Source organism: Brachycentrus maculatus, unplaced genomic scaffold (assembly GCF_059751285.1).
Source record: "Brachycentrus maculatus isolate JH-2025_06_01 unplaced genomic scaffold, ASM5975128v1 h1tg000566l, whole genome shotgun sequence".
In the NCBI taxonomy this organism is placed as follows: domain Eukaryota; kingdom Metazoa; phylum Arthropoda; class Insecta; order Trichoptera; family Brachycentridae; genus Brachycentrus; species Brachycentrus maculatus.
In genome coordinates this window covers 231,992-259,847 of record NW_028281308.1, presented here as the reverse complement: position 1 = coordinate 259,847, position 27,856 = coordinate 231,992, and the positions used below count along the sequence as shown (strand labels likewise).

General features: G+C 33.9%; 2 protein-coding genes across 8 annotated transcripts; one reads left to right on the top strand and one right to left on the bottom strand.

The window, feature by feature from the left end:
• Positions 1–17,598, top strand: LOC148301383 (angiotensin-converting enzyme-like). Its single transcript, XM_088273362.1, has 10 exons — positions 1–315; positions 751–1,168; positions 3,740–3,875; positions 5,536–5,701; positions 6,316–6,485; positions 7,398–7,509; positions 7,942–8,699; positions 9,977–10,064; positions 12,005–12,066; positions 17,148–17,598. The coding sequence occupies exons 1-10, from the start codon at positions 1–3 to the stop codon at positions 17,308–17,310; spliced, it is 2,388 nt and encodes a 795-aa protein (XP_088129488.1). The 3' UTR covers positions 17,311–17,598.
• Positions 9,804–24,361, bottom strand: LOC148301382 (uncharacterized). Of its 7 annotated transcripts, none has more exons than XR_015838799.1 (5): positions 24,320–24,348; positions 22,279–22,626; positions 20,928–21,116; positions 19,329–19,404; positions 9,804–10,058 (listed from the first exon to the last, which is right to left on the bottom strand). XR_015838799.1 is itself a non-coding variant. In XM_088273315.1 (4 exons), the coding sequence occupies exons 2-4, from the start codon at positions 22,580–22,582 to the stop codon at positions 19,385–19,387; spliced, it is 513 nt and encodes a 170-aa protein (XP_088129441.1). In that variant the 5' UTR covers positions 22,583–22,626; positions 24,320–24,348; the 3' UTR covers positions 19,322–19,384. The 7 variants fall into 7 exon arrangements, 4 of the variants coding, with proteins under 4 accessions (XP_088129441.1, XP_088129442.1, XP_088129439.1 ...); XR_015838800.1 differs by having other exon boundaries at positions 21,012–21,116; XR_015838798.1 differs by having other exon boundaries at positions 19,329–21,116; positions 24,320–24,361.
• Between the last annotated feature and the right edge of the window lie 3,495 nt (positions 24,362–27,856).

The window sequence follows — 27,856 nt, the reverse complement described above, 5'->3', positions numbered from 1 at the left end:
ATGCATTTGATATTCCTGTTCGTGATAATATTATCTAATGACGCAATCGCTCGCATACCATCGAATGTGGCAGCGGCGCAAAGAGCAGTCACCGCTTGCTCGAGCAGGCTGTTAAAATTTGATCAAAATGGCGACGTTTTTGACGTCTGCCAGGATGAATTGGCAAATTGGCTCCACGGCATCAACGACAAAGTGCTGGAATTCAATATACTGTGGGCCGACTTTGCCTGGGAACTGTCCACCAATCCGGATAACCCGGAGTTGCAAGGCAGAGGGGCTCGCTTGGATGCAGCGCGGACTGCGTGGAGAGAGGAGGTCTGCAGAAACGTCGCAAGAGTTGATCTTTCTATGGCCACGAAGAGTCAAAGAAAGCAGTTGAACATTGTATGCAAAGGAGCCACTCAAAATTCACAAGAATCCGAGTGAGTTTTAATTTGATTTAATTCTTTACTGTGTCAAAGGTTAGCGTTACACTGAAAGATCCTAACTGCATTTCCGGATCTGATACAAAAGCATCTAGGCTTCCTGACAGGACAGTAAATAGGGCGATAAAAAATTACAAAATCGAATGTTATCAATTGTTTCAGAATCCTAAGCGCAGTGCTGTCTGAAATGCAAGGCATTTACGCTTCGTCAAAAATTTGTATCCCAAATTATTTAAACGACTCAAAATACGACACGTTCGATCAAAAAAATCAAGAACTGGCGATCGTTCTATATCTTGATAAAGTCGACGCCATCTTGAAAAAGATATTGTGTCAACAAGATGTCCCATTGTGCAACGGCGAAGAAATCTCCACCATAGATAATTTGCGCTTCGAAGATGACGTACTCGGAAAAGGAATCGATGTTTTGACAGCGAAAACCGAGGGAAATGGAAACATCCTTCAAAATGGCCGCTCGGATTTGAAGAACGCGCGGAAATTTAGACAAGATGAGAGCGTACCCATTGCGGCGATAATATCGGCGGGCTTGGATGGTGTCGGCAAGGATTCGAGGATGATATGCTTCTCTGGGGAGCCAGATATCCAAAGGTTGATGGCCCGTAGCAGAAATGAGGCTGTATTGAGATGGGCATGGTTGTCGTGGAGAGAGAAGACGGGACCCCCAATACGACCGCTTTATCAAAAAATGGTCGCCGCAAAGAATTCTGCAGCACGAAGAAACGGTAAGTTACTAACTAACTAATTACGCCGCTTCCACGCAGAGGTAAGCAGAGAATAGAACGCCACACCGCTCCACCTTTACAAGTAACCTCTTCCACATACATATTTAGACTTATTATTTTTTGACATTTCATCAAAGATGAAGAAGAATATGGAAGTCTGGGCATTTACGGGGCTTACGACCGTCATAGGCTGGTTTGAGTGATCACTTTACACACGTGTAACATTCACCAATTCTACCCATTATTGACAACCACACTACTCAAATTCTTCGAAGTTCTATATATATGAACCAATTTAGAAACTTTGTTCTTGAATCACTAATATAAGATAATAATTAATATAAGAGTTTCTGCTTAATAAAAAAGCTTCTTTACATCTCACCAATAGATGTCTCTAGTGAAATTCTAGTGATTCAAGAACAAAGTTTCTAAATTGGTTCATATATATAGAACTTCGAAGAATTTGAGTAGTGTGGTTGTCAATAATGGGTAGAATTGGTGAATGTTACACGTGTGTAAAGTGATCACTCAAACCAGCCTATGACGGTCGTAAGCCCCGTAAATGCCCAGACTTCCATATTCTTCTTCATCTTTGATGAAATGTCAAAAAATAATATGAAAATAACTCCTGTAATTGGAGATAATCCAGATTTTGTGAACAAGTATTTGGACACACTCAAAATGTTGTAAATATTTAGACTTCATTCACTTTCATCGTTTTTTTATTATTTAATATGGTTACAGAAGTTTTTCTACAATTTAAATTATTTTTTAAAGCATTTCTACTTGCAATGTTAAAATAAAAAACGCAGTTCCCTCCAATAAAGAGACAGATCTTATGTTTGGAGAAGGACTTAAACTTGTAAGTTATGTTTGTCGGTAATACAAATTATTTTCGATAAAGTGATTTTTTTTCGTGTTTTTTATTATTTTTCCAAACTTAATTCTCTTTTCCATACATTAGGGTTAATACCATAAGATACCCTTATCTCTTGCATTTCACATCTTGCCATCAATGGTCCACTGTACATATTTTTTTTGTATTACGCTGATTATTATTATCTTTGCCCTGCAAAGATTACCAGCAAAGCACGCAAACCACAATTAACACACTTTAGATGTGGAAACTTTATTCATTGTTTCGGCATTCACTTTGTGGTAAATGATGAAATTGTAAAAGGAAAACACGTTTTTTTTACCACTTGAGTTTATTTTATTATAACGACTAGTTTCGGAAGCTATGCTTCCATCTTCAGGTCTAAATGTAAACTAAAACAAAATAAATAACTGTTCATTAAATATGGAGAGGGGAAAGTTAGGGGGAGGATGGGTTACTCCAGGGGTAGGAGTTTGTAAATAAAGGAAAAATGGAAAGCAAAGGTGAAGAATTTTGAAACTTTATACTATTTATTAAATTATTAATATTATATATTAGACCAGACGTAGTTCCTGGCCATTCGCCAGGAACCACGTCTGGATGGCTTAACTCTGGCCAATATCTGTACCCGACGGATTCTCCAGTTCTTTGGACACGTTGCGCATGGCAACGAGGATAGCCTGGAACGACTAGTTGTGATCGGTAGCCTGGAGGGAAAGAGAGGGAGAGGAAGATCCCCACACGATGGACCGATCAAATTAAGGCGGCAGCAGGCACCTCGGTGGTTGGAGCGCTACGTGCAGCGCAGTCAAGGGATAACTGGAGAAGAGTCATTGCTTCTGCAAGGGTCACAACCCTCAGCAATGAGGAATAAGACGGAGAAGAGATTTTGGACCTCTGAATTTATTAAATAATATCCTTATTTATAGACCAGTTAATTATTTATTGTGTTTGAGTTAACATTTAGACCTGAAAATGGAAACATAGCTTCCGAAACAAGTTGTCAGAAATAAACTCAAGGGTTGAAAACACAAGTATTTTTCTTTTACAATTTCTTTGTGGAAACGGATCTTTGTCAGACGGGAGGAACTATCTAATTTAACATACTCATCCTATAAAGGATTGTATGTTACTCGTTTTGTGTTTATAACAGCCGATATAATTAATACATATTTTCATTCATCATTTTCTATTGGAAAATTCACCTGCGAAAAAACGTTATTTTCGTATGTTGGCAATGCATGACGTCACAGAAACAATGGAGTTATTTTAATATTGGTAACATTGCTAAATTATTGGGGGCTCTATTTGTTGATGTCCTTGATCCACCCTCCCCCCCTTCCCTTCAAATTTGTATAACACAAATGGTAGTGTAGTGGTAAACAAACAATCCACACTACTACTATTAGAGCTCTATAAACCATAGACAATAAACCATATGACGTCATAAAACGTTCGATGACGAAAATTTGATGACGTATGCGAACGAACGTTTTTTGTTTTATAAAAATATCTAATGTTTAAACCTTCATATATCCCTTATTTCTTTATATATTTCAATAAGAATTCTACCTTTTCATTTTAATTTATTAGCCAATAATCACACATCGTGATATATATCCATTACAAGATCCAAAACCCAGAAACACAACTTCTTCATCTATGTTGAAAGGTCAAAAATGTCTTTTTTAAAGGATATGATGATCTTGGAGAAATTTGGAGAGAAGAATTGGACATACCGAATGTGGAAGAGCTGATGGATCGTCTTCTAGCTGATGTCCGCTCACTCTACCGCTCACTTCACGGAGTCGTCAGGTTTTTCCTAAGAAGGTTCTCATCGACATTAATATTTGAGTTTGGCCTCTGAATTTATTCACAACATTTTGAGTGTGTCCAAATACTTGTTCACAAATCTGGATTATCTCCAATTATAGGAGTTATTAAAAAAAGCTTCTTCATCTCACCAATAGATGTCTCTAGTGAAATTATAGTGATTCAAGTACAATGTTTCGAAATTGAATCATATATATAGAAACTTCCAAGAATTTGAGTAGTGTGGTTGTCAATCATGGGTAGAATCGGTGAATGTTACACGTGTTAAACCAGCTTATGACGGTCGTAAGCCCCGTAAATGCCCAGACTTTCATTTTCTTCTTCATGTAAGTTTAGATGTCAAAAAATAATATGAAATTTGGAATTATGTTTATTTAATTTAAAAATTAGAAGATATTAAAATTCTTGAAAAAAATTAATGCCCTTTACATTACATTCTTCAAAAATTATATAAAAGAAAAGAAAAATAGTATTATGCTATTAATAAAATAAAACAATAAGCCTCGAGTGCAAGTCCCTCTCCAAGCACAAGAGCTCAGTTTCCTTTTTGGAGAGGCAAAGAAGAAGTTTTTTAAAATTATAAGTTTGCCATTTTTATAAATGCATAGAAATTGTATCAAATTGTATTTTTTTTAACTATATAAAATAAATATATAAAATAAATAGTAGTCCGCCTCCGTGGTGTAATGGTCAGCGTGTTAAGCTACCGTGCTGGAGGTCCCTGGTTCGATTCCCAGTGGGGGTGAGAATAAATATTAGTGATTTTAACTCTTTTATTTATTTAATATTACTCTGGACTGGTCCCTAAAGCGCAGGAGTGATCAACTAGCCTTCATATACTTAACGATCAACGTTGCGTCAATATATACGATGCAGTGCCCTATGCACCATTGAGTGCGGATAAGGGTTAGAAATACATAAATAAATTATCTTTCATAATTTAAATTATTTATATTAGAAGCACTAACTTTGTGATTTTCCATTTTATAATTAAAATGTAACTTTGTTTTAACATCACTATAAATATTTATACCCTCAAAATATTTTAAATGTTGTTTGGTAGAGTGTTTTAGTAATAATCAGTCTTGATAAAGAAGCGGTTAGCTTCGAAGCCGGTAGACATTATAATTAAGTTATAATAAAATATTTATAGTGATTTTAAAATAATGTTACATTTTACAATGCTTAAAAAACACTTGTTTTATACCACTTGAGTTTAATTAAAGACTACATGTTTCGGAAGTCAAACTTCCATCATTTAGGTCTGTATAATAACTAAAATATAAAATATAAAATGGTTTTATAAATAAGGAGAGGGGAAAGTTATAAAAATAGTTTATTAAATAATACATTGTTTCAAAATTCTTCCCCTTTGCTTTCCATTTTTCCTTTATTTTCAAACTCCGCCCCTTGACTAACCCCCTCTCCCTAACTTTCCCCTCTCCTTATTTATAGAACAAATTAATATTTTATATTTTAGTTATAACACATACCTGAATGATGGAAGTTTAACTTTCGAAACATGTAGACTTTAATAAAACGTGTTTTCTTTAATCATTGTAACATGTCTTACCACAAATTTAATGCCGAAACAATAATTAAAAAGTTACATTTTAATTAAAAATTACCTTTCTTTATGCTTTTGTTGGTGTTATAGGCATTACGGGTCTATTGTTCCCGAATTGGGACCCATCCCGAGCCATATACTTGGGAATATGTGGGCGCAGAACTGGGAGACACTCCTGGACTTGATACTCCCCCAAGCGAAGGAAATCGACTTGGACGCGACCATTAGATCCACTAACTGGACCACGAGGGACATGGTGAGTGTTCTCTTATAATGTACAGTCATTCAAAGGTCCGAATCAATACGAGAAGACCTAGATCATGGGTGGCCAACATTTTCAGCAGCTGGGCCAGACTTTAGAAAACAGATTTCTTTCCAAACCGTAAAACAAAATTTCATTTATTATTTAAAGGAAACATGAAATATATTGTTTTTCAAATAAGATATAACGAATTTTCGATAAGATATAAAGAAGATATAAAGAGTTTCTGCTCAATAAAAAGCTTCTTTTCAAATCACCAATATATATTTCTAGTGAAATTCTAGTGATTCAAGAACAATGTTTCAAAATTGGTTCATTTATATATAACTTCCAAGTATTTGAGTAGTGTGGTTGTCAAAAATGGGTAGAATTGGTGAATGTTACACGTGTGTAAAGTGATCACTTAAACCAGCCTATGAAGGTCGCCAGCCCCGTAAATGGCCAGACTTCCATATTCTTCTTCGTGTTTGAAGAGATGTCAAAAAATAATATGTCGTAGTCGTTTTTATTTGAAAAAATCGGACCGCCAGGTGAGATTCCGTACAGTGCACAAGCGCTCTAAGGTAAAGGTTAAATTAATAAATACGGATTAATGTACTGATTTTTAGCTGGTGAGAGCTGAAGACTTCTACACGTCGATTGGTCTGTTTCCGATGACTGGTGAGTTTTGGAAGTACTCCTACTTTGGAGATCAGGGAGCACAATGGGGCAAGTCGTCGAGGAGACGCCCGGAGTGCCATGGAACAGCCGCCAACATGTTCTTGCCAGGAGATTACAGGTAGACATCAATAATTCAAAAGATTTCCGTCACGATGTTGGTTTATTGGCTAATAAATTAATATGAAAAATTCACAAGACTATCGGTAACATTCTTAATGAAATATCTAGAGAACTAAGGGAGATATCAAGGTTTAAACTTTATATATTTGAATTATACGAAAAACTTGCGTTCGCGTACGTCATCGAACGTTTTATGACGTCATATGGTCATATTGTCTATGGCTAATAGAGCTGTAATAGTAGTAGTGTGGATTGTTTATTTATCACTAAACTACCATTTGTGTTATACAAATGTGAGGGGAGGGGGTGGGAGGGTGAACCATAGACATCAACAAATAGAGCCGCTAATAATTTTGCAATTTTACCAATATTGAAATAAGTCCGTCGTTTCTGTGACGTCATTCATTACCAACTTACGAAAACAGCGTATTTACGAAGGCGAATTTTTCCAAAAGAAAACGATGAAAGAAAATATTGATTATATCGGCTGTTATAAATACAAAACAAGTCTACATTAACAAAACTAAACTAACATTTAAAGCGTATACATTAACAAAAATCGAAAATAACAAGAAAACTATTGCTAAAGGTGTAGCAGTATCCCGCTTTGGAATACTCCTTCAGACACATGGAATATATTAATATGCAGCGTGATATTGTTCAGCATAGCGGAAGCTCTTTTTACAGGCATAACAATCGGCAGGTTGGTCCTGTATGTAGGCATGGGAAACAATCTATACACTATCCTTAGCTAACTATCGGGGACATACAGACCGATGCTCCGGATAATTTTAGGATTATCGATCATACCGCGCAACAATCGATAAAAATGAGTAGAGTAGTAGAGCCGTACTCCAAATTAAAAATAATTTCGTCTAGCCCACCGATAATTTGCAATTATTTCTTTCAGAATGCTGTACTGCGCAGGTCTGTCAATAGAAGACTTCTATGTGATCCATCATGAAATGGGGCACATCGAGTATTACATGTCATATGATCCTGAACTTCCCGCCATTTTTAGAGTATGTTTTATATATATATATATATATATATATATATATATATATATATATATATATATATATATATATATATATATATATATATATATATATATATATATATATATATATATATATATATATATAATATATATGTCCCTAATGTAGATACTATTTAAAAATAAGTTCTTCATCCATTAAAAGGTGAAAAATATTTGAATCTAAAGAAAAGTTCATCTTTGAGATCCGAAAATGATAAAGTGTTCGTTTAAGAAACCAAATGCCAGGGCATCAGCCCTTGGGTGGTCAGACTTTCATATAAAGAGGAAACATATGTTTTTCATATCAAGTTGAGATTTCTTACATAATGAATATTTGATTTAAACCTTTTAAATATAACTTTAAAAAATATTGTCTTTAACATAAAATATTTTATTAAATTAATGCTTCTAGGACGGGGTGAATTCTGCATTTCAAGAGAGCATCGGTGATAGTATCATGTATGCCGTTTTGACTCCACAGCATTTACAACGGCTCGGTCTCATAGGCGACAAATTAGTCTACGACTACGCTAATAACCCAAAGTCACGTAAAAATCAAGAAAATACGATTAAAAAACGTGTAAACGACAGCAATTTTACAGATAAATACGAGGATCGATCTCAAAATGGAAAAATCGGGGAAATAAAAGAGAATTCAAACAAATTTGCTAAGGATTCAAGTAATTTTGACACTTTGTTGACTGAACAGCGCTTACAACGGCTCGGTCTCGTGGGCGATAATTTAATCTCCGATTACGACCAAACGACACATTATAAAAATCAAAATGCAATTGAAAAGCGCGTGTACGGCGGCGATTTTACAGATAAACACGTGGGTCCATCAAAAACTGGGAAAGTCAGTAAAATAAAAAAGAATTTAAACAAATTTGCTAAGGATGGTCATCAGACGGATTCGAGTGACTTCGACACGGTTTTGATGTTGCGACAAGCTCTTACAAAGCTGCCCCAAATTCCGTTCGGCTACGTGGTGGACAAATATAGATGGGATATTTTCTCTGGCAGAATTAAACCCGACAGTTACAACAGAGAATTCTGGAATTACGTCGTAAAGTATCAAGGCATCGAGCCCCCGAGCGGGGCAGATCGTTCGGAGTACTATTTTGATGCGGCTGCTAAGTTCCATGTGCCGGACAATACTCCATACGTAAGGTGGGTTATATCGAAATATCGCATGTGAATCAGAAAATTGACGATTTTTGATATTTGACGTTTTTGAAAGGAGTGAGCGGATTGTGGAGGTCCTTACCAAAACGTTACATTTCCATTATAAATGATTTTAGGCAATCAGGAATTCATTCCACTCTCAGTAACTAAAATTAATATCTCATTAATTGATTTGGCAGTCACTTTGTGGTAAAATCTATCCATTTTTAATGTATGTTTTACATAGTAAATACCACTTTTTCTTATAATTTATTATGACACGTGTTTAGATGCATTCCGCATCATTTTCAAATACCTATATGAAGCATATATATATATATATATATATATATATATATATATATATATATATATATATATATATATATATATATATATATATATATATATATATATATATATATATATATATATATATATATATATATATATAATATATATATAATATATATATATATATATATATATATATATATATATATATATATATATATATATATATATATATATATATATATATATATATATATATATATATATATATATATATATATATATATATATATATATATATATATATATATATATATATATATATATATATATATATATATATATATATATATATATATATATATATATATATATATATATATATATATATATATATATATGTATATAAATGTATTTATTTATTTATTTATTAGAAGGTATGAATATGGCCGAACCCAGCAGGTCGTGATTTATTCAACAAAAATTAAAATTTAAAAAAAGATATCCTGAAAACTTACCAAATATATCTGGTCTTTGAACTGCCGTTACTCAGAAAAACACAGTTTAAATATTCAGGATTGTCACAACTTGATATTGAAAACGCATTTACTTATAAATATAGCGGAATAAAACTGTGTTTGTTTATAAAATATGTTTATTCATGACTACTTAACTTAGATAAGAAAAGGATTAAAATAATAATTAAAGGTTGAGTGTGTTACATTAGATATTCCTCCCGTCTGACAAAGATCCATTATAATGTCTACCGGTTTCGAAGCTAACCGCTTTTTTATCAAGATAAAGAAGCGGTTAACTTCGAAAGCAGTAGACATTATAATTAAGTTGTAATAAAATATTTAAACTGATTTTCAAACAAAGTTAAATTTTTCTTATAAAATGAAAAAACACAAAGTTAGTGCTTCAAAAATATATTATAAATAAACATGTGTTAAAATAAATAAAAAATGGAGTAAAATGAAACTTTACAGGTATTTCTTGAGTAGTTTCCTCCAAGTCCAAATGTTTCGGGCACTGTGTCAATGGAGTCTCTATGGACAAGCGTCTCCCAACCTGAGGGTAAGTATCTCACATATCATTTTATTTTTTATTTTTTGACATCCCAACACAGATGAAGTAAATATGGAAGTGTGGGCTTTTGGGGGCTCACGACCGTCATAGGCTGGTACTTTACACACGTATATATAATTATATATATATATATATATATATATATATATATATATATATATATATATATATATATATATTTATATATATATATATATATATATATATATATATATATATATATATATATATATTTTTTTTTTTTTTTTCTTCTTCTTCTTCTTCTTTTAGGACTAAGTCCTGTCATTCTCGGATCACTCCTGGAAAGTGGAAGACCAATTAAACGATGTAAGGATCCTTCCATCGTTTAGGTGGTCTTCCACCTCATACATTAATCTCTGTGAGGATGTAGCATTTTTTTTAAAGAAAAAGGATTTTCAAGCAGATACATCATTGAAACTGTCATTTGTAAAGGATGCGTTTATTTACCACGCAAATAAAAATCGTGGAGCAAAAAGAAAATTCAAATATAAAATGAATTAATTTCCAACAAGAAAAGTTTAGAAAATCAAAATATGCATCTTTATAATGAACAATTTTTTTTCTTTTAAATGATCCAATTTCGAAACATTGTACTTGAATTACTAGAATTTCGAAAAACGATTATTCGACGAACGATAGATAGAGGTTTCACTCTTTATCCAGTGATGGGATTAAAAAAATTATAAGAACCGGTTCCCCCTTTAGGTACTACCCCTACCCCTCCTCTATAAAATTAGTTTTTACATTTATTAATTTCATTGTTTTTTATTCTGCACATAAAAAGGACATTCACATAACAACTGAGAATGCTCCAGATGCTGAAGCGTATATCTTTCACGACTTTCTTTTTACTAAGTGCAATAACTTAACTGAATTTTTCCACTATTTTTTTCATCTTTCTAATATTTTTTTCTCTTTGTGAGGTTCAAATATTTTTACAACATGGCGCATCAAGTAAACCGAGCGTGCTCCGATAACTAACTAACTAACTTACCATCACGCCGCTTCCCCGCAGGGGTAGGCAGAGAGATTAGAACGCCACACCACTCTATCCTTGCAAACATTCTTCGCCCCTTCCGCGTTCATGCATCTCCTCATACATACCCGCCGATTGTTTCGACTCCTATCCTGACCACTTTCAAGTATTTGGCATGCTTGATCGTGTCGAGTTTTTCTCGGTCTTGCTCCGATACTTGATCTCGATCAGAATATTTTGTGATAACAAAGGTTTAACCTCTAAGCTGCTCGATGTCGAGTGTCAAACATTCCGTCCCGTGCTGGATTATTTTACATTGCAATATTTTTGAGAAAAAAAGCATATTTTTGCCTATTTTTTTAAGTGAAATTTTCGGACATCCATCATAGATGTTCACAGTACACAATGCACTTTACTTATTATGTTTTTATGGTGTATTTACACAAAAATATTAACATTTACGGACTCGCGGCCTAAAGTATGGCGGCTGTATAGAAGACGCGGAGGTCGTATCTACGGAGCACGAGCCGATCGGAAGTATTCACGATAAAGTTGACACTAAATTAAAATAATTTTGATATTTTATGACAATAAATCAAAGAGAACTAATTCATCCATGTTTTCGAACCAAATTTAAGTGCAAAAAATTATCCATAGGTGTTGATATAAGTACGTAAAGTTGAAAAACGACTATGCATGCGATCCGCAGTCAACGGTACTTCCATAAAAAACGGCAATACACGCGATCCGCACCTTACGGGTTAAGGACCGGTTCGGCGAATTCTAAAAATGTAGGCACTGGTTCTAGCGAACCGGCTAAATCCTACCACTGTGCATATCGAATGTAATTTGCTTTATGAAAATATAAAAACCAACATCATAATGCTTATCTTATCATTATAAAGATTTTAAATAAGTATTATCCTTACAGGTGCCAATGTCTCTTCACAGATGTGACATCTATGGTTCTAAGAAAGCAGGAAAAAAGCTGAGGTCAGTATTTTGCTAACACTGCAGACACACTTCATCAAAACGTTAATTACTTCATATTATTTTTTTGACATAGATGATCTTAACACTGGGCGTTTACGGGGCTTACAACCGTCATAGGCTGGTTTAGAAATCCTTGTTCAGAAATCTGGATTATCTCCAATTATGGGAATTATTTTCCATATTATATTCATCTCACCAATAGATGTCTCTAGTAAAGTTCTAGTAATTTAAGCACTTTGTTTCGAAGTTGAACCTTATATATATATATATATATATATATATATATATATATATATATATATATATATATATATATATATATATATATATATATATATATATATATATATATTATATATATATATATATATATATATATATATATATATATATATATATATATATATATATATATATATATATATATATATATATATACATATATATACATATATATATAAATATATATATATATATATATATATATATATATATATATATATATATATATATATATATATATATACAGTATCTACTCAATGAATTAGGGCCACGCAGAATTTCGCGCAATTTCTCAATTCAAACAGGAATAACTCAGAGAAAACCTTGAATAAAACAACATTGAATTTTATTTACACAAGAACACTTTATTACGCTTAAATTATGCATATATTTTCATATAAATATAGTTAGTATTTATTATTTCCACCTTTGGCAGAAATAACTGCCTCAATTCTTTTTGGCATACTTAAAATGCACTGTTTTATCGTGTTTTTTATTTCTTCGTCTTCTGACCTAATTTTTTGAATTTTTTTTTTAGACAGTCTACTGTCGGATTTGGGAATGAGTATACCTTATTTTTTAACATGCTCCATACGTTTTCTATAGGATTAAGGTCCGGAGAATTTCCAGGCCAGGGGAGCAAAGGCAGATTTTTGTTAGACAAAATTTTTATTATTGATTTAGCCCGGTGGCAAGGTGCCCCATCCTGCATGAAGGTGTATGGACCTTCTGTTGGGTCGAGTGTATGGTAGAAGGGCAATAAAATTCGTTCGAGGACCTGCTTATAGGAATTTTGGTTCATTGTTCCTTCCACGAAAAACAACGGCCCAGGTAAATTGTTAATAATACATGACCATATCATTGTTGCAGGGGGGTGTTTGATAACTTTAACCACACAGGCCTCATTGTAACGTTCCATTGGTGTTCTCCTGACGAATCGACGGCTCTCTGTCACGGCTTCTAACCGGCACTCATCACTAAAGATGACCTGAAAAATAATGAAAATTTAAGTTTAATTCAAATATATAAGTTTATTGACTAAAATGATATGTTGAAAATTCAATTTAAATAAATACCTTTTTCCAATCATCTACCGAGTAATTTCGATGTAGCCTGGCCCATTTTAATCGATCCGCTTTCATTCGTGGTGTCAATTTTGGTACTTTTACAGGGCGCCTGCATTTCAGATTTACTTCGTAAAGACGTCGCCTCAGTGTTGATACCGATATATTTATACCCTCTTCTTCCAATTTTATTTTTAATGTTTTTGCTGATGCACTTCGGTTTTCTAAGGCACTTTGAACGATTTTTTGATCAGTCCTCGGTGTTGTTTTTCTAATCTTACGACAGTTCTTTCGCTGATTGCTGGTGGCGGGTGACTGATTTTTTATTGATTTTGAAATTTTGTCCACTGTTTGACGAGAAACGTTTTCTTTTTTTGAAATTTCTCTATTAGATAGTATTCCTAATTTCAGTAGCACTATAACACTAGACTTTTTTTCCTCAGAAATGTCTTTACTTTTTCCCATTTTGTCCTTTTCAAAAAAAACACTTGTGTTTACAAAAAAAAATTATACTTTATGAACTAAAATTAAAAATTAAGTTTTTTTCACAAGACACGATAACTATATAACCTCTCTGAACAAAACAACAATCAGAACTCAAGAAACTTCACTAATAAATGAGAAAGGGCTTTTTTTTGAACTTTCAACTATCTGTCTACCTGTGCTAATTAGGGACCTTTCTCAGAAAAAGGGTTTAAAATTTTGTAAACGCTTAAATAATCCAGGTATATTTTACATATTATTGAAGGTAATATACATGATATTAGATGTCAATAAAAAACTTTAAGTATTTATGTAAAATAAATGTAATAATCCAAAAGATTTCAGAGTATTCAAAAAAATAATGGGTGGCCCTAATTCATTGAGTAGATACTGTATATATAGTCCGTATAGGAGTGTCCGCCTCCGTAGTGTAATGGTCAGCACGCTTGGCTACCGTTCTGGAGGTCCCGGGTTCGATTCCCAAGGGGGGTAAAATAAATATAAGTGATTTTTTCACTGTCATATTTATTCAATATTACCCTGGACTGGTACCTGAAGCGGAGGGCTGATCACCTTTCCTTCATGTGTAAACGATCAAGATAACACTGCGTTTATATGACGCAGTGCCCTATGCACCATTGGGCTGCGGATAAGGGTTTTATTATTATTATTATTATTATGTATATATATATATATATATATATATATATATATATATATTATATATATATATATATATATATATATATATATATATATATATATATATATATATATATATAAATATATATATATATATATATACACATATATATATATATATATATATATATATATATATATATATATATATATATATATATATATATATATATATATATATATATATATATATATATATATATATATATATATATATATTTATATATATATATATATATTTATATATATATATATATATATATATATATATATATATATATATATATATATATATATATATATATATATATATATATATATATATATATATATATATATATATATATATATATATATTTATATTTATATATATATATATATATATTATATATATATATATATATATATATATATATATATATATATATATGTATATATATATATATATATATATATATATATATATATATATATATATATATATATATATATATATATATATTTATATATATATATATATTTATATATATATATATATATATATATATATATATATATATATATATATATATATATATATATATATATATATATATATATATATATATATATATATATATATATATATATATATATATATATATATATATATATATATATATATATATATATATATATATTATATATATATATATATATATATATATATATATATATATATATATATATATATATATATAAATATATATATATATATATATATATACTAGAGACATCTATTGGTGAGATGAATATAATATGAAAAATAATTCCCATAATTGGAGATAATCCAGATTTCTGAACAAGTATTTGGACACACTCAAAATGTTGTATGTATTCTTTTAACATAAAAACGTGTATTTTTGTTTTTATTGGTAACTTTATTTAGGAATCTGTTAAATATCGCAGAATTCGTATGATAACTTCTCTCGACGTGAATTTAACGCACTATGGACGGGAAAGTAGACTGAATGCAGTCGAAATGCGATCACTCAGACGAAGTTGCGGCAAAACGTTGAATGACAGATCTTCGAATGGTGCAAGAAGGAAGGAATGCAAAGCTGAGATTGAGCATTGTTGATTACATAAAGAAAGGTGCTAAATAATAAAATTAGGTAACTTCTAAGTGGAGAAAACCCAGATTTGTGAACGAGTATTTGGACACACTCAAAATGTCGTAAAAAAAAATTGGTGAAATTATAAACTACATGAAAAAATTCAGGCGTTTCCCAGTATATATAAATAATCCAGGGTTCAGATCTTCCAGACATCCTTATAAAAAGGTCTCTGCAAAGTAAAAGCTTTATCAATCCAACGTAGATGGCTGTTGTGAACTCATATGTACTGTCACAATATTAATGACATATGTAGGAGTCTCGAATATTTGCGTAATATGGTTGTCGATCATGGGTATAATGGTGAATGTTGCACGTGTGTAAAGTGATCACTCAACCGACCTATGACAGGTAATAAGCCGGTTAATAGAAATGGTCATACTCTGACTCCCATATTCTTCTTCATCTATGCTGAGAAAACTCAAATTTGTAAACTAGTACTTGGACACCCTACAGTATTTTACTAATAGAACTAAATCATATTATTTTGAGAAATAAAAAGACTTAGTTTTTTTATCCACTCACATTTTTATTAACAACCAACTAGTTTCGGCAACAACCTGTTGCCCTCTACAGGGTTTAATTTGAAACTAGTTGGTCGTTAGTAAAAATGTGAGTGGATCAAAAACCAAATCCTTTTTATTTCTCAATATAATATATCAGTATGATCCACAAAATTAATGCTTTCAATATTCAAAACAGAACTAAATTTAATTCAATTTATTCAATAATTAATATATACATTACCAACTAACATTTAAGGCGTATACATTAAAAAAAAAAAAACAAATTAAAAAGTAAGCAAGAAGACTCTTGTTAAATGTGTAGAAGAATCCCGCTTCGGAAAACTCCTTCGGACACATGTAACTGATTGATATCCAATGTGATATTGTTCAATATAGCAGTAGCTCTTCCTACAGGCATAACCATCGGCAGGTTGGTCCTGTGTATAGGAATGTGAAACAATCTATGCCGACGCTGTCTTAGGTAACTATCGGGAACATACAGACCAATGCTCCGGATAATTTCAGGATTATCGATCATACCGCGCAAAAATCGAAAAAAATGCGTAATCAAATACACATTCCTTCTAGTCTCTAAAACTATTGTAGCCGAGCATGCCCTGGAGAAACTCGGTAGAGAAATTCGCGCTCATAATAATAAACATCTCTGAAAAGAAGTGATAACATTATAACCATGCTGTATACATCTATATGACATCAAAAGATGCAGCAAAAGTCATGCGTAAAAATAACTCTTCTAGTCTCTAAACTATAGTAGCCAAGCATACCCTGGAGAAACTATTGTAGCATACCTTAAATTAAATAACTGTATAAGATTTTTTACGCGTGTATTATGATCGGTTTTTTCTCATACATTCTACCTTTTTTTTCAGGAAAATGATGTCTAAAGGCAGTTCCATCGAATGGTCTGAAGCCATCTACATTCTGACGGGAGATGGAAGCATTTCATCATCAGCTCTGCGCGAATACTTTTCTCCGTTGCAATCGATACTGGAAGAATTGATCGCCAAACATCAAATCCCACTGGGATGGTGAAACGGACAGAAGTCTTCTTCACATGAGGCCTCTGTCCTGCACTGCTGGATATAGGCCTATTCCCCTTCTCTCCATTTCCTACGGTCGGTTGCTGCTTGCAGCCAGATTCTACCCCCCACACGGCTATGCTGTCGGACCTCTTGGGGTCTTCTGACGCCTCTTTTGTTCTCATATTCAGATCAGACAGAAGTCGTCTTCTCTTCTTCTGTTTGGTGTAGGCCATGGGTGGCCAACATTTTCAGTGGCCGGGCCAGATTTTGGAAATTTTATTTCCTACCGGGCCGTAAAACAAAATTTATTTTATTATTCAAAGCACATAAGATATTAATATACACACACACACACACACACACACACACACACACACACACACACACACACACACACACACACACACACACACACACACACACACACACACACACACACACACACACACACACACACACACACACACACACACACACACACACACACACACACACACACACACACACACACACACACACACACACACACACACACACACACACACACACACACACACACACACACACACACACACACACACACACACACACACACACACACACACACACACACACACACACACACACACACACACACACACACACACACACACACACACACACACACACACACACACACACACACACACACACACACACACACACACACACACACACACACACACACACACACACACACACACACACACACACACACACACACACACACACACACACACACACACACACACACACACACACACACACACACACACACACACACACACACACACACACACACACACACACACACACACACACACACACACACACACACACACACACACACACACACACACACACACACACACACACACACACACACACACACACACACACACACACACACACACACACACACACACACACACACACACACACACACACACACACACACACACACACACACACACACACACACACACACACACACACACACACACACACACACACACACACACACACACACACACACACACACACACACACACACACACACACACACACACACACACACACACACACACACACACACACACACACACACACACACACACACACACACACACACACACACATATATATATATATATATATATATATGGTTCAACTACTAAACAAAGTGTTTTACGTAATAGAAAACAAGAAGTTTTTCATAGTTTTTATGTATTTATAAAAAGAAAAGGAATGTCGATAGATAAAATCAAAGGAATAAATAATACACATATGACAAAATTATATTGTTTTATTATTTATATAAAGTATTTATATAGAGTCGACGGTCTTTATATAAATTAATTAGTGTTTGCACATGACTCACCAGCCACCTGCTGTAGCCATATGCACCGAAATCAAGCTTGGATTTGTTCAGCAAAGTTATATGAAACGGCTATACTACAAACTATCGTCGATTTTTTGCACATTTTTTAAAAATTTTACCGTGTGTTGCTCTCTTTTTTTGAAAACGGGACATTTCGACGTCCCGAAACATTACTTGGGGACAACGGGACAGGCTATCTATAAACGGGATGGTCTAGTTCAAAACGGGACGTATGGTCACTTTAATTATACATGAATTTTACTGAGTTCTTCAAAGCAGTGCTCTCGCATTCGTGAAAGCCTGGGTGTAACAGACGTCAAAAGAAACGTAGAAGTAAGGCAATTGAGATGCTATGGACACATAGGACGGAGAGAACCTGAAAATATTGAGAACCAGGCAATCGCCGTGGATCTTCCTCGAAAGACATCTAGAAGAATTCACGTATGCTAAGAAGAAAACATGATTCGAAGGCTATGGCCTAGCCTTCTCTTCTTTCTGCCTATTTCTACGAGGAAACGGCGTGATGGGTAGTTGATAAAAGTATTTTAAATCTTATTTTTAATGTCACAAGAATAAAATACAGTAAATAAGAAAAATGTTAAACTTACTAAAAATGGCACTTTATTGTTTAAGAAAGTCATTTCCTTTAAATATATCCCTTTCTTTAAACATTTACAGGGTCATCTTGAACAAGAGAAAACGTTTTAATTATAAGTTAACAAGTTTGTTTTTAGTATCATTGTTATAGTCACGTGCTACACGTACAGAGGTTTTTCACAAGTTTGAGTAAACGTTTGTTGGTATAGAGTTCCTCTATGTATACATTCATAATTACACTCTGGACAAGAGATGGGTTTATCACGTGTGACAAATTGACAAGTGACGTGTTAAACCCACTTTCCGTGAACATTTGTAATCACACTCTGAACAAGAGAAGGGTTTTTCACCAGTGTGAATTGACATATGAACCTTTAATTGCGCTTTCTGTACACATTTGTATTGACACTCTGAACAAGCGAAGGGTTTCACACCAGTGTGAATATTCAAGTGTTTCGTTAAATTACTTTTTTCTGAAAATTTGTAATCGCACTCTGAACATGAGAAGGGTTTCTCGCCAGTGTGAATTGACATGTGACGCTTTAAACTTTCTTTCCGTGAACATTGATAATCACACTCTGAACATGAGAAGGGTTTCTCATCAGTATGAATGATTCTGTGTTTATTTAAAGATCCTTTCCGAGAACTTTTGTAATCACACTCTGAACAACGGAAAGGTTTATCACCAGTGTGAATTGACATATGATGCTTTAAACTTTGTTTATGTTTAAATTTATAATCACACTCTGAACAAGCGAAGGGTTTCTCGGCAGTGTGAATTGACATGTGACGGTTTAACTTTTCTTTTTGTGAACATTTATAATCACATTCTGCACAAGAGAAAGGTTTCTCGCCAGTGTGGATTGACATGTGACGGTTTAAATATACTTTCCGTGAACATTTATAAGCACACTCTGAACATGAGAAGGGTTTCTCACCAGTGTGAGTTTTTATGTGATTATTCAATTCTCTTTTCCATGAACATTTGTAATTACACTCTGAACAAGAGAAGGGTTTCACACCAGTGTGAATATTCAAGTGTTTCGTTAAATTACTTTTTTCTGAAAATTTGTAATCGCACTCTGAACATGAGAAGGGTTTCTCGCCAGTGTGAATTGACATGTGACGCTTTAAACTTTCTTTCCGTGAACATTGATAATCACACTCTGAACATGAGAAGGGTTTCTCATCAGTATGAATGATCCTGTGTTTATTTAAAGATCCTTTAAGAGAACTTTTGTAATCACACTCTGAACAACGGAAAGGTTTATCACCAGTGTGAATTGACATATGATTCTTTAAACTTTGTTTATGTTTAAATTTATAATCACACTCTGAACAAGCGAAGGGTTTCTCGCCAGTGTGAATTGACATGTGACTGTTTAACTTTACTTTTTGTGAACATTTATAATCACATTCTGAACAAGAGAAGGGTTTCTCGCCAGTGTGAATTGACATATGAACCTTTAATTGCGCTTTCCGTACACATTTGTAATGACACTCTGAACAAGCGAAGGGTTTCTCGCCAGTGTGAATTGACATGTGGTGCTTTAAACTACTTTTCAAAGAACATTTATAATCACACTCTGAACAAGAGAAGGGTTTCTCACCAGTATGAATTGACATGTGGCGCTTTAGTTTGTATTTAGAAGGACATTTATAATCACACTCTGAACAAGAGAAGGGTTTCTCACCAGTGTGAATTTTTATGTATGACCACGTTGATGTTTTTTCTCTGAGACTCTGAACATGCTTAGTATGCTCTGGTAATGTGGATTTTATTTCATTTCTTATTAAACCTGAAAACAAAAATATGATTCGACGTTAGTAATGAAGTCGAAACAGTGAATACTTCTGTCTATCATAAATGACATCGCAGGAGGCTAATCCCTCTTACAGGCCACAAGGCCTACATCAAGCAAAAGAGAAGGCGACGTCTGTCTGTTCTGAATGTGAGAACAAAAAAGGCGTCGGAAGACCCCAAAAGAGATGGTCCGACGACATAGTCGCTGTGGGGGGTAGAAACTGGCTAGCAGCAAGCGACCGGAGGAAGTGGAAGGATACGGAAGAGGCCTTTATCCAGCAGTACAGGACAGAGGGCTCATGAAGAAGAAGAAAAATATACTATATAATAATACTCCCATACTTTAAGGAAGCGATAGTGCTCAATTACTACCGGATCTCTATGAATCAATAGAAAAGCTCAATCTATCTGGTTTCGTTGCAGAAAGCAATTAGCGTTGGTCACCAATAGTAAACAATGCTGAATGAGAATAATTTGACTAGATCACATATCGCTCACTCCTTTTAAGAACGTCATAGATCAAAAAAGTTAATTTTTCAGGAGAACGTTTTTAAAGTTTAAAATTATAATACAATGTATTAAAAATAAATATCAAGCCACTTAATGAACTTATTATTGTGCAACGGATCTTTTTAGGTAAAAACCTGAAGGTTTTTTTCTCCTTTTTAAAAATATTTGGTATTTCTAAAAAAATAATTAAACAATACCTTTTCTTCAAAATGCAAAAACAACACTTTCTGCCCTGTAGCGGGTAAATATTAAGTTAAAAATATGCCGCTTTTGCTGCGATAAAGTATATTTTCTGGGCTTTCCGAAAACATGCACAAGAGAAAATTGACGATTTTTTATTTATGACGTTCTTGAAAGGAATGAGCGATATGCCGCTTAAACAAAAATGACTAACCATACAGAAAATGCTTAAAATAGTTCAAAAATTATTAAAAAAACAAAATGGACAACCATTGTTAAATATATTGAATTAAATTCTAATAAAAAAGCATGTTTGAGGTTTCAAAAAACATGATTTTTATTTTGATTGGTTACAAAAGAACTACAAGTCGGGCTTCATGCAATGAAACGCGCTACGCTCAGCAACTGTCTCTAAAACCGCGTCACAAATATGTAAACTGTTTTCTTTACACTACAGTCTTACTTACAAGATTCAGCTTCAAGTCTGCTTGAGGATTCCGCGCACTCTTTTTTAATGTCAGGAAGATCAATATCTATTTCAGTGAGGATGACGATATCGCTAGATATTACTTTGTATTGCAGATCAGTTTCAGTGGCCTGTTCTGCTGGCTCGTCGTTGAGGAATTTCCTAGTACGGGGAGTATCTTTATCACTTTCTGGATCCTCTTTGATTATGGGATCATGCGTGTTACTAAGCTTAGAGCATGAAGTATCCCCTTCTTCATCTCTCGGTTCAGCCTTGGCAGTAGTTGAAATATGATCCATCTGCATTTCACTCTTCTAGTCAAGTTTTGTTGAAAAAATATATATTTATCCTGAAAAATTAAAACTTGGATTAAATGAACAAAAGGAGATGGTTATATATACACATAGGCAGTGACGTGATGCATGTAGTACATCTACCGTACTACAGGTCATTCATTTAGTGGTTTCAAGTTGAAAGCGCTAGCATTTGACGCCTGTCGAATTCAGCTGTCATCTGAAGTAACGTGATATTAGTTAAATGTTTGCCATTTACGATAATGCATCGTTCAACAAACGAACAACGAGTTGAAATTGTTAAAACTTACTACAACAGTGGCGATTCAAACGCGGCCACTTTTCGCGCATTATACCCGCTGGTTACGGTCGTCGTAATCGACCAACTACGCAAACAATCGGTAAAATTGTGAAGATTTTTGAAGAGAGTGGAAGCGTTACTGATGTAATGTCGTTACTGATGATTGGTTTGCTCTATGGTCGAAAGGTATCATTGGACCGTATTTTTTCGAAGATGCCATGGACAGACGGTTACAGTCAATTCGGAGCGATATGGTCGAATGATAACCGATTTTTTTGGCCGGTGATTGAAGATTATGACTTGGACGATATGTGGTTCCAACAAAACGGGGCAACAAGCCACACAACACGACCAATTATAGCTTTATTGTTTGAAAAGTTTCGTGGTCACGTAATTTTACGTTTTGGCGACATCAATTGGCCACCAAGATCATGCGATTTGACACCGTTTGAATTTTTCTGTAAGGCTAAACAAAATATCGTGTTTTTGCGAATAATCCCCGAGTTCTAGACGCATTAAAAACCAACATTACTCAAGTTATGGCCGAGATACCGCCCGAAATGTGCGAAAAAGTGGTTAAAAATGACCTCAAAAGAATCACACGCATGGAATCTTTCTAAGGTGGCATTTGAATGATATTGCTTTTCACGCTAAATGGCAAAGTCCAAACTTTATAATGAAATAAAATTTTCATAAAAAATGAATTGCTGTGTGTGTTTTATTTCGCTTTTCTTTTAAATCCGAAAAATGAATGATCCTGTAGTAGTATATATACATATACGACACCTCTACTGAATTATTATCCTAAATAATCCTTCACAGTTAATTATCTATAGACTTTTTGTCATCCATAATCACATTAAATTTTCACCGGGATGTCTGAAACCCGGGACTGTCCAGAACAAACCGGGACGTCCGGCAGGGCTAGTTATAACGAATCACTTTCCGGTTTACTACGAAATGTGAGACTTGCACTGTTTCAATTTTGACCGCCTTAATAATTTGTAACAACAAATAAGGAGGAATCCATTTAGTTTTACCTTTTTCCTACGGCTAAGTAGTAAAATACACAACTAACGAGGCCAAAAAACACAACTAAGTTTGGAGTAAGATCCTTACAATATATTGCCTATACCCAAATTAACGAGCTGCCTGACATATATAAAATAGAACCCGGTGAGGGATCCAAAACGAATGACTGAAAAAATACTTAGTGATTACTTAAATTTTCTCTTTTGTTACGACGAAATGCTCCGGTCGGTCCCCCACCTTTACCTATTTTTTAGTCTGGTTAAACTTAATCCCATGTCCCAAAATGAGTAACGGAAATTAGTCATCGGGAATATTATGTGTGTAACTTAAGCTTGTAATATGTTAAAATATATCAATAAAGTTTATAATTATTAGCGTTTACTCTACATTAAATGAATAATAATTAGGATAATTACCTTCAAGGGTCCGCGCAACGCCACCGATACCACAATGACAATAATGTCATTCATAGACAATATCGCGTCATTGGTATAGAAGAGTAACTACTACTTTGAGTAGTAAGTACTTACCTGAACCTTTCCACCGAACTCTCGAGTTTTAGACTGAAAATACATATTTCGCTCACTCCTTTCAAGAACGTCATAAATCAAAAAACTTGATTTTTCAGGAGAACGTTTTTAATGTTTAAAAATATAACACAATGTATTAAAAATAAATATCAAGCCACTTATTGAACTTTTTACTGTGCAACAGATCTTTTTAGGTAAAACCTGAAGATTTTTTCTCCATTTGAAAAATATTCAATATATTCAACAAAATAATTAAACAATACCTCTTCTTCAAAATGCAAAAACAACATTTTCTGCCCTGTAGCTGGTAAATATTAAATTTAAAATATGCCTCTTTTGCTGGAATAAAGTACATTTTCTGAGCATTTCGAAAACATGCACAACTGAAAATTGACGATTTTTGATTTATGACGTTCTTGAAAGGGGTGAGCGATTTATGTTCAGAAATATTTTTTTTTGAATTACCTAACGTCCAAGTGACTCTGAAATCTAGCTACGGCTTATGCAAAACCGCTTATCATGACCCTACTCAGGCTTCACTTTTTTAAGTTTTATAGCTTATGCCTACTTGTGAGTGGATTTACTCTTTATGTATAAAGTTACTATAATTTCATGTAATTTTGAGTGAAAATTCTAGGCGAAAACACTCGCTATCTCGCTAGAGGCATGAGTTAATACATTTCATTGATTTTAAGTTAGCAGTGAAGTTACTTAGGTAAATGAGTGTTTAGAAATAACTTACCGTTCTCATTTATATTTGAATCCCTCTTGGGTTATTTCCAGCTGGTTGGAGGCATAGATTTTGCATGATTTATTTTCACCCCCTCCCTCGTTTATATAACAGAACATTGTCTAGCCTCACACCTGTCTGATGATGTCGGTTATGACGAAACCCATTAGCTGATTACAACATTTTAAGAGTGTCCAGATACTTGTTCACAAATCTGGATTACCCCCAATTATAGGAGCTGATTTTCATATTATTTTTTGACATCTCATAATATATGACAAAGAATATGGAAGACTAAGCATTTACGGGTCTAACGACAGTCGTAGGCTGGCATAAGTGATCACTTTACACACGTGTAACATGATCTGGGCACTTAGGGTCGCAGGCCTCGCAAATGCCTAAACTTCCATATTTTTCTGCATCTATGATGAGATGTCAAAAAAAAAGATATGTGTAACTAACTAACTAACCATCACGCCGCTTCCCCGCAGGAGTAGGCAGAGAGAATCGAACGCCACACCACTCTGTCTTTGCAAACATTCTTTGCCTCTTCTACATTCATGCATCTCCTCATACATACCCGACGATTATTACGACTCCTGACCCGGCCGCTTTCAAGTATTTGACATACCTGATTGTGCCAAGTTTTCCTCGGTCGTCCTCTGCTTCTTTTCCAACTACATTCACTCCATAAATTTGTTTAACCGTTCTTTCTTCACTCATACGCTCCACATGTCCAAACCATCTCAACACAAGGTGTGTCTTAATTTTATCGATAATGCTTATCTCAGCCTTACGTTCTTTCCTTATTTCATCATTCGAACATCTATCAAACATCGTTTTGCCACACATTCGTCTGAGGGATCGCATTTCGACTGCATTCAGTCTGCTTTCATCCTTCTTTTGCCAACTCCATGCTTCGCTTCCATACATAAGGGTTGGAACCAGAACTCCATTGTGTACTGCCAGTTTAGCTTCCGCTGATAGATTTTTATTTGCTAAAACTGATTTTAGTGCACCATTCACTCTGTTCCCAGCATTCACTCTCCTTTCTATGTCTTTATCAATCTTTCCATCCCTAGAAAACATACTACCCAAATATATGAAATCATCTACCTGTTCCAAAATCTCCCCATTTACCAATATTTCACACTCAGATCTACATTCATCTCTTTCAAAAACCATGATTTTGGATTTGCTAACATTCATCAATAAATCACTTTCCTTGCACACATTATACACTTTTGTCACCAACGTTTGCAGGTCTTCTTTGCTATCGGCAAGAAGAACAGCGTCGTCAGCATATAAAAGGCAACAAACGGTCAAATTATTCATTCTTGCTCCAATATTTAAACCTTTCAGCTCTTTCATGCAGTTATCCATGTATAGATTAAACAGCCAAGGCGACATTACACATCCCTGTTTTACACCTTTAGAGATGTCAAACCAGGATGAAAAAGAGCCATTTACCCTAATGCATGCAGTGCTATCCTCGTACAAGAATGCCCTGGATGAGTTTACTGCTTACTCCATACTCAGATAACACCTTCCATAACTTCATTCTATCAACTCGGTCATACGCTTTTTGCAAATCCACAAATGCGCAGAAAAGCTTTTGGTTCTTTCCCAAAAACTTTTCTGTTATATCGCGCAAGGCAAAAATTTGATCCGTACATCCTCTCCCATTCATAAAGCCACTCTGAACATCCCACACTTTATCCTTAGTTATGGTTCTTACCCTTTCTATGAGGATTCGTCCATACATTTTACCAACAGCACTCAATAGACTGATTGCTCTATAGTTTCCACATTCCACCCTAGATCCTTTTCCCTTGTAAAGAGGTATTATAACTGCCCTTCTCCAATCGACGGGAGTATAATTCTCCTCTAGACACCGGTTAAAGAGCCTATGTAACCATGTGAGAACTATTTTGCCACCATTCTTGATGTATTCTGCAGCAAAATTATCGAATCCTACAGCTTTTGCATTTTTTAGGGACTTTGAGGCATTCACAATTTCTTCCATACCTATCTCTCCTGAATCATCATCCACACATATTCGAGGAAGTGTATTTACGACACACATGCTGTTATTATTAATTGCATGCGTTTCATACACCTCCTCGAAATACTCTTTCCATCTCTCTTTTATATCTTTTTCATTCGTCACCATTTTTCCGTCTTTCGCTGCAATCGATTTCATACATCCATTCACGTTTAGATTTCGGGAGTTTTTGACTTCTTTCCAGAATATTTTTATATTTTTATATTTATATTTATAGTTGTTATTTTATTTTATAAAACGCAGTTCCACCGAGAAAAGCCAGCACAAAACTTAAAACTATGTAGTATTAACAATTGTCAGGAAGAAGCTATTTTCTATGAACGGATGGGTATTTGGATAAAATTATAGTATTTTTTTATTTTATTTATTTATTACATAGATACATACTTTTTTTTTACTGTATGTATTACGGCTCTTTAGGCATGGCCTGTGTTGAGCCGAAATACTTACATGTTGGTACATTTTTTTTATTTTTAAAATTATTAGATTATATACATTACACACAATAGATACAATGAAAATTTACAGTATAAAGGTTTTAAAATAAAATAATTACACTTGGACTTAAATTAATTCACTTTCTACCTTGTCCCTTCCAACGAGAAGCAACCTTTAACGGACACTGTTC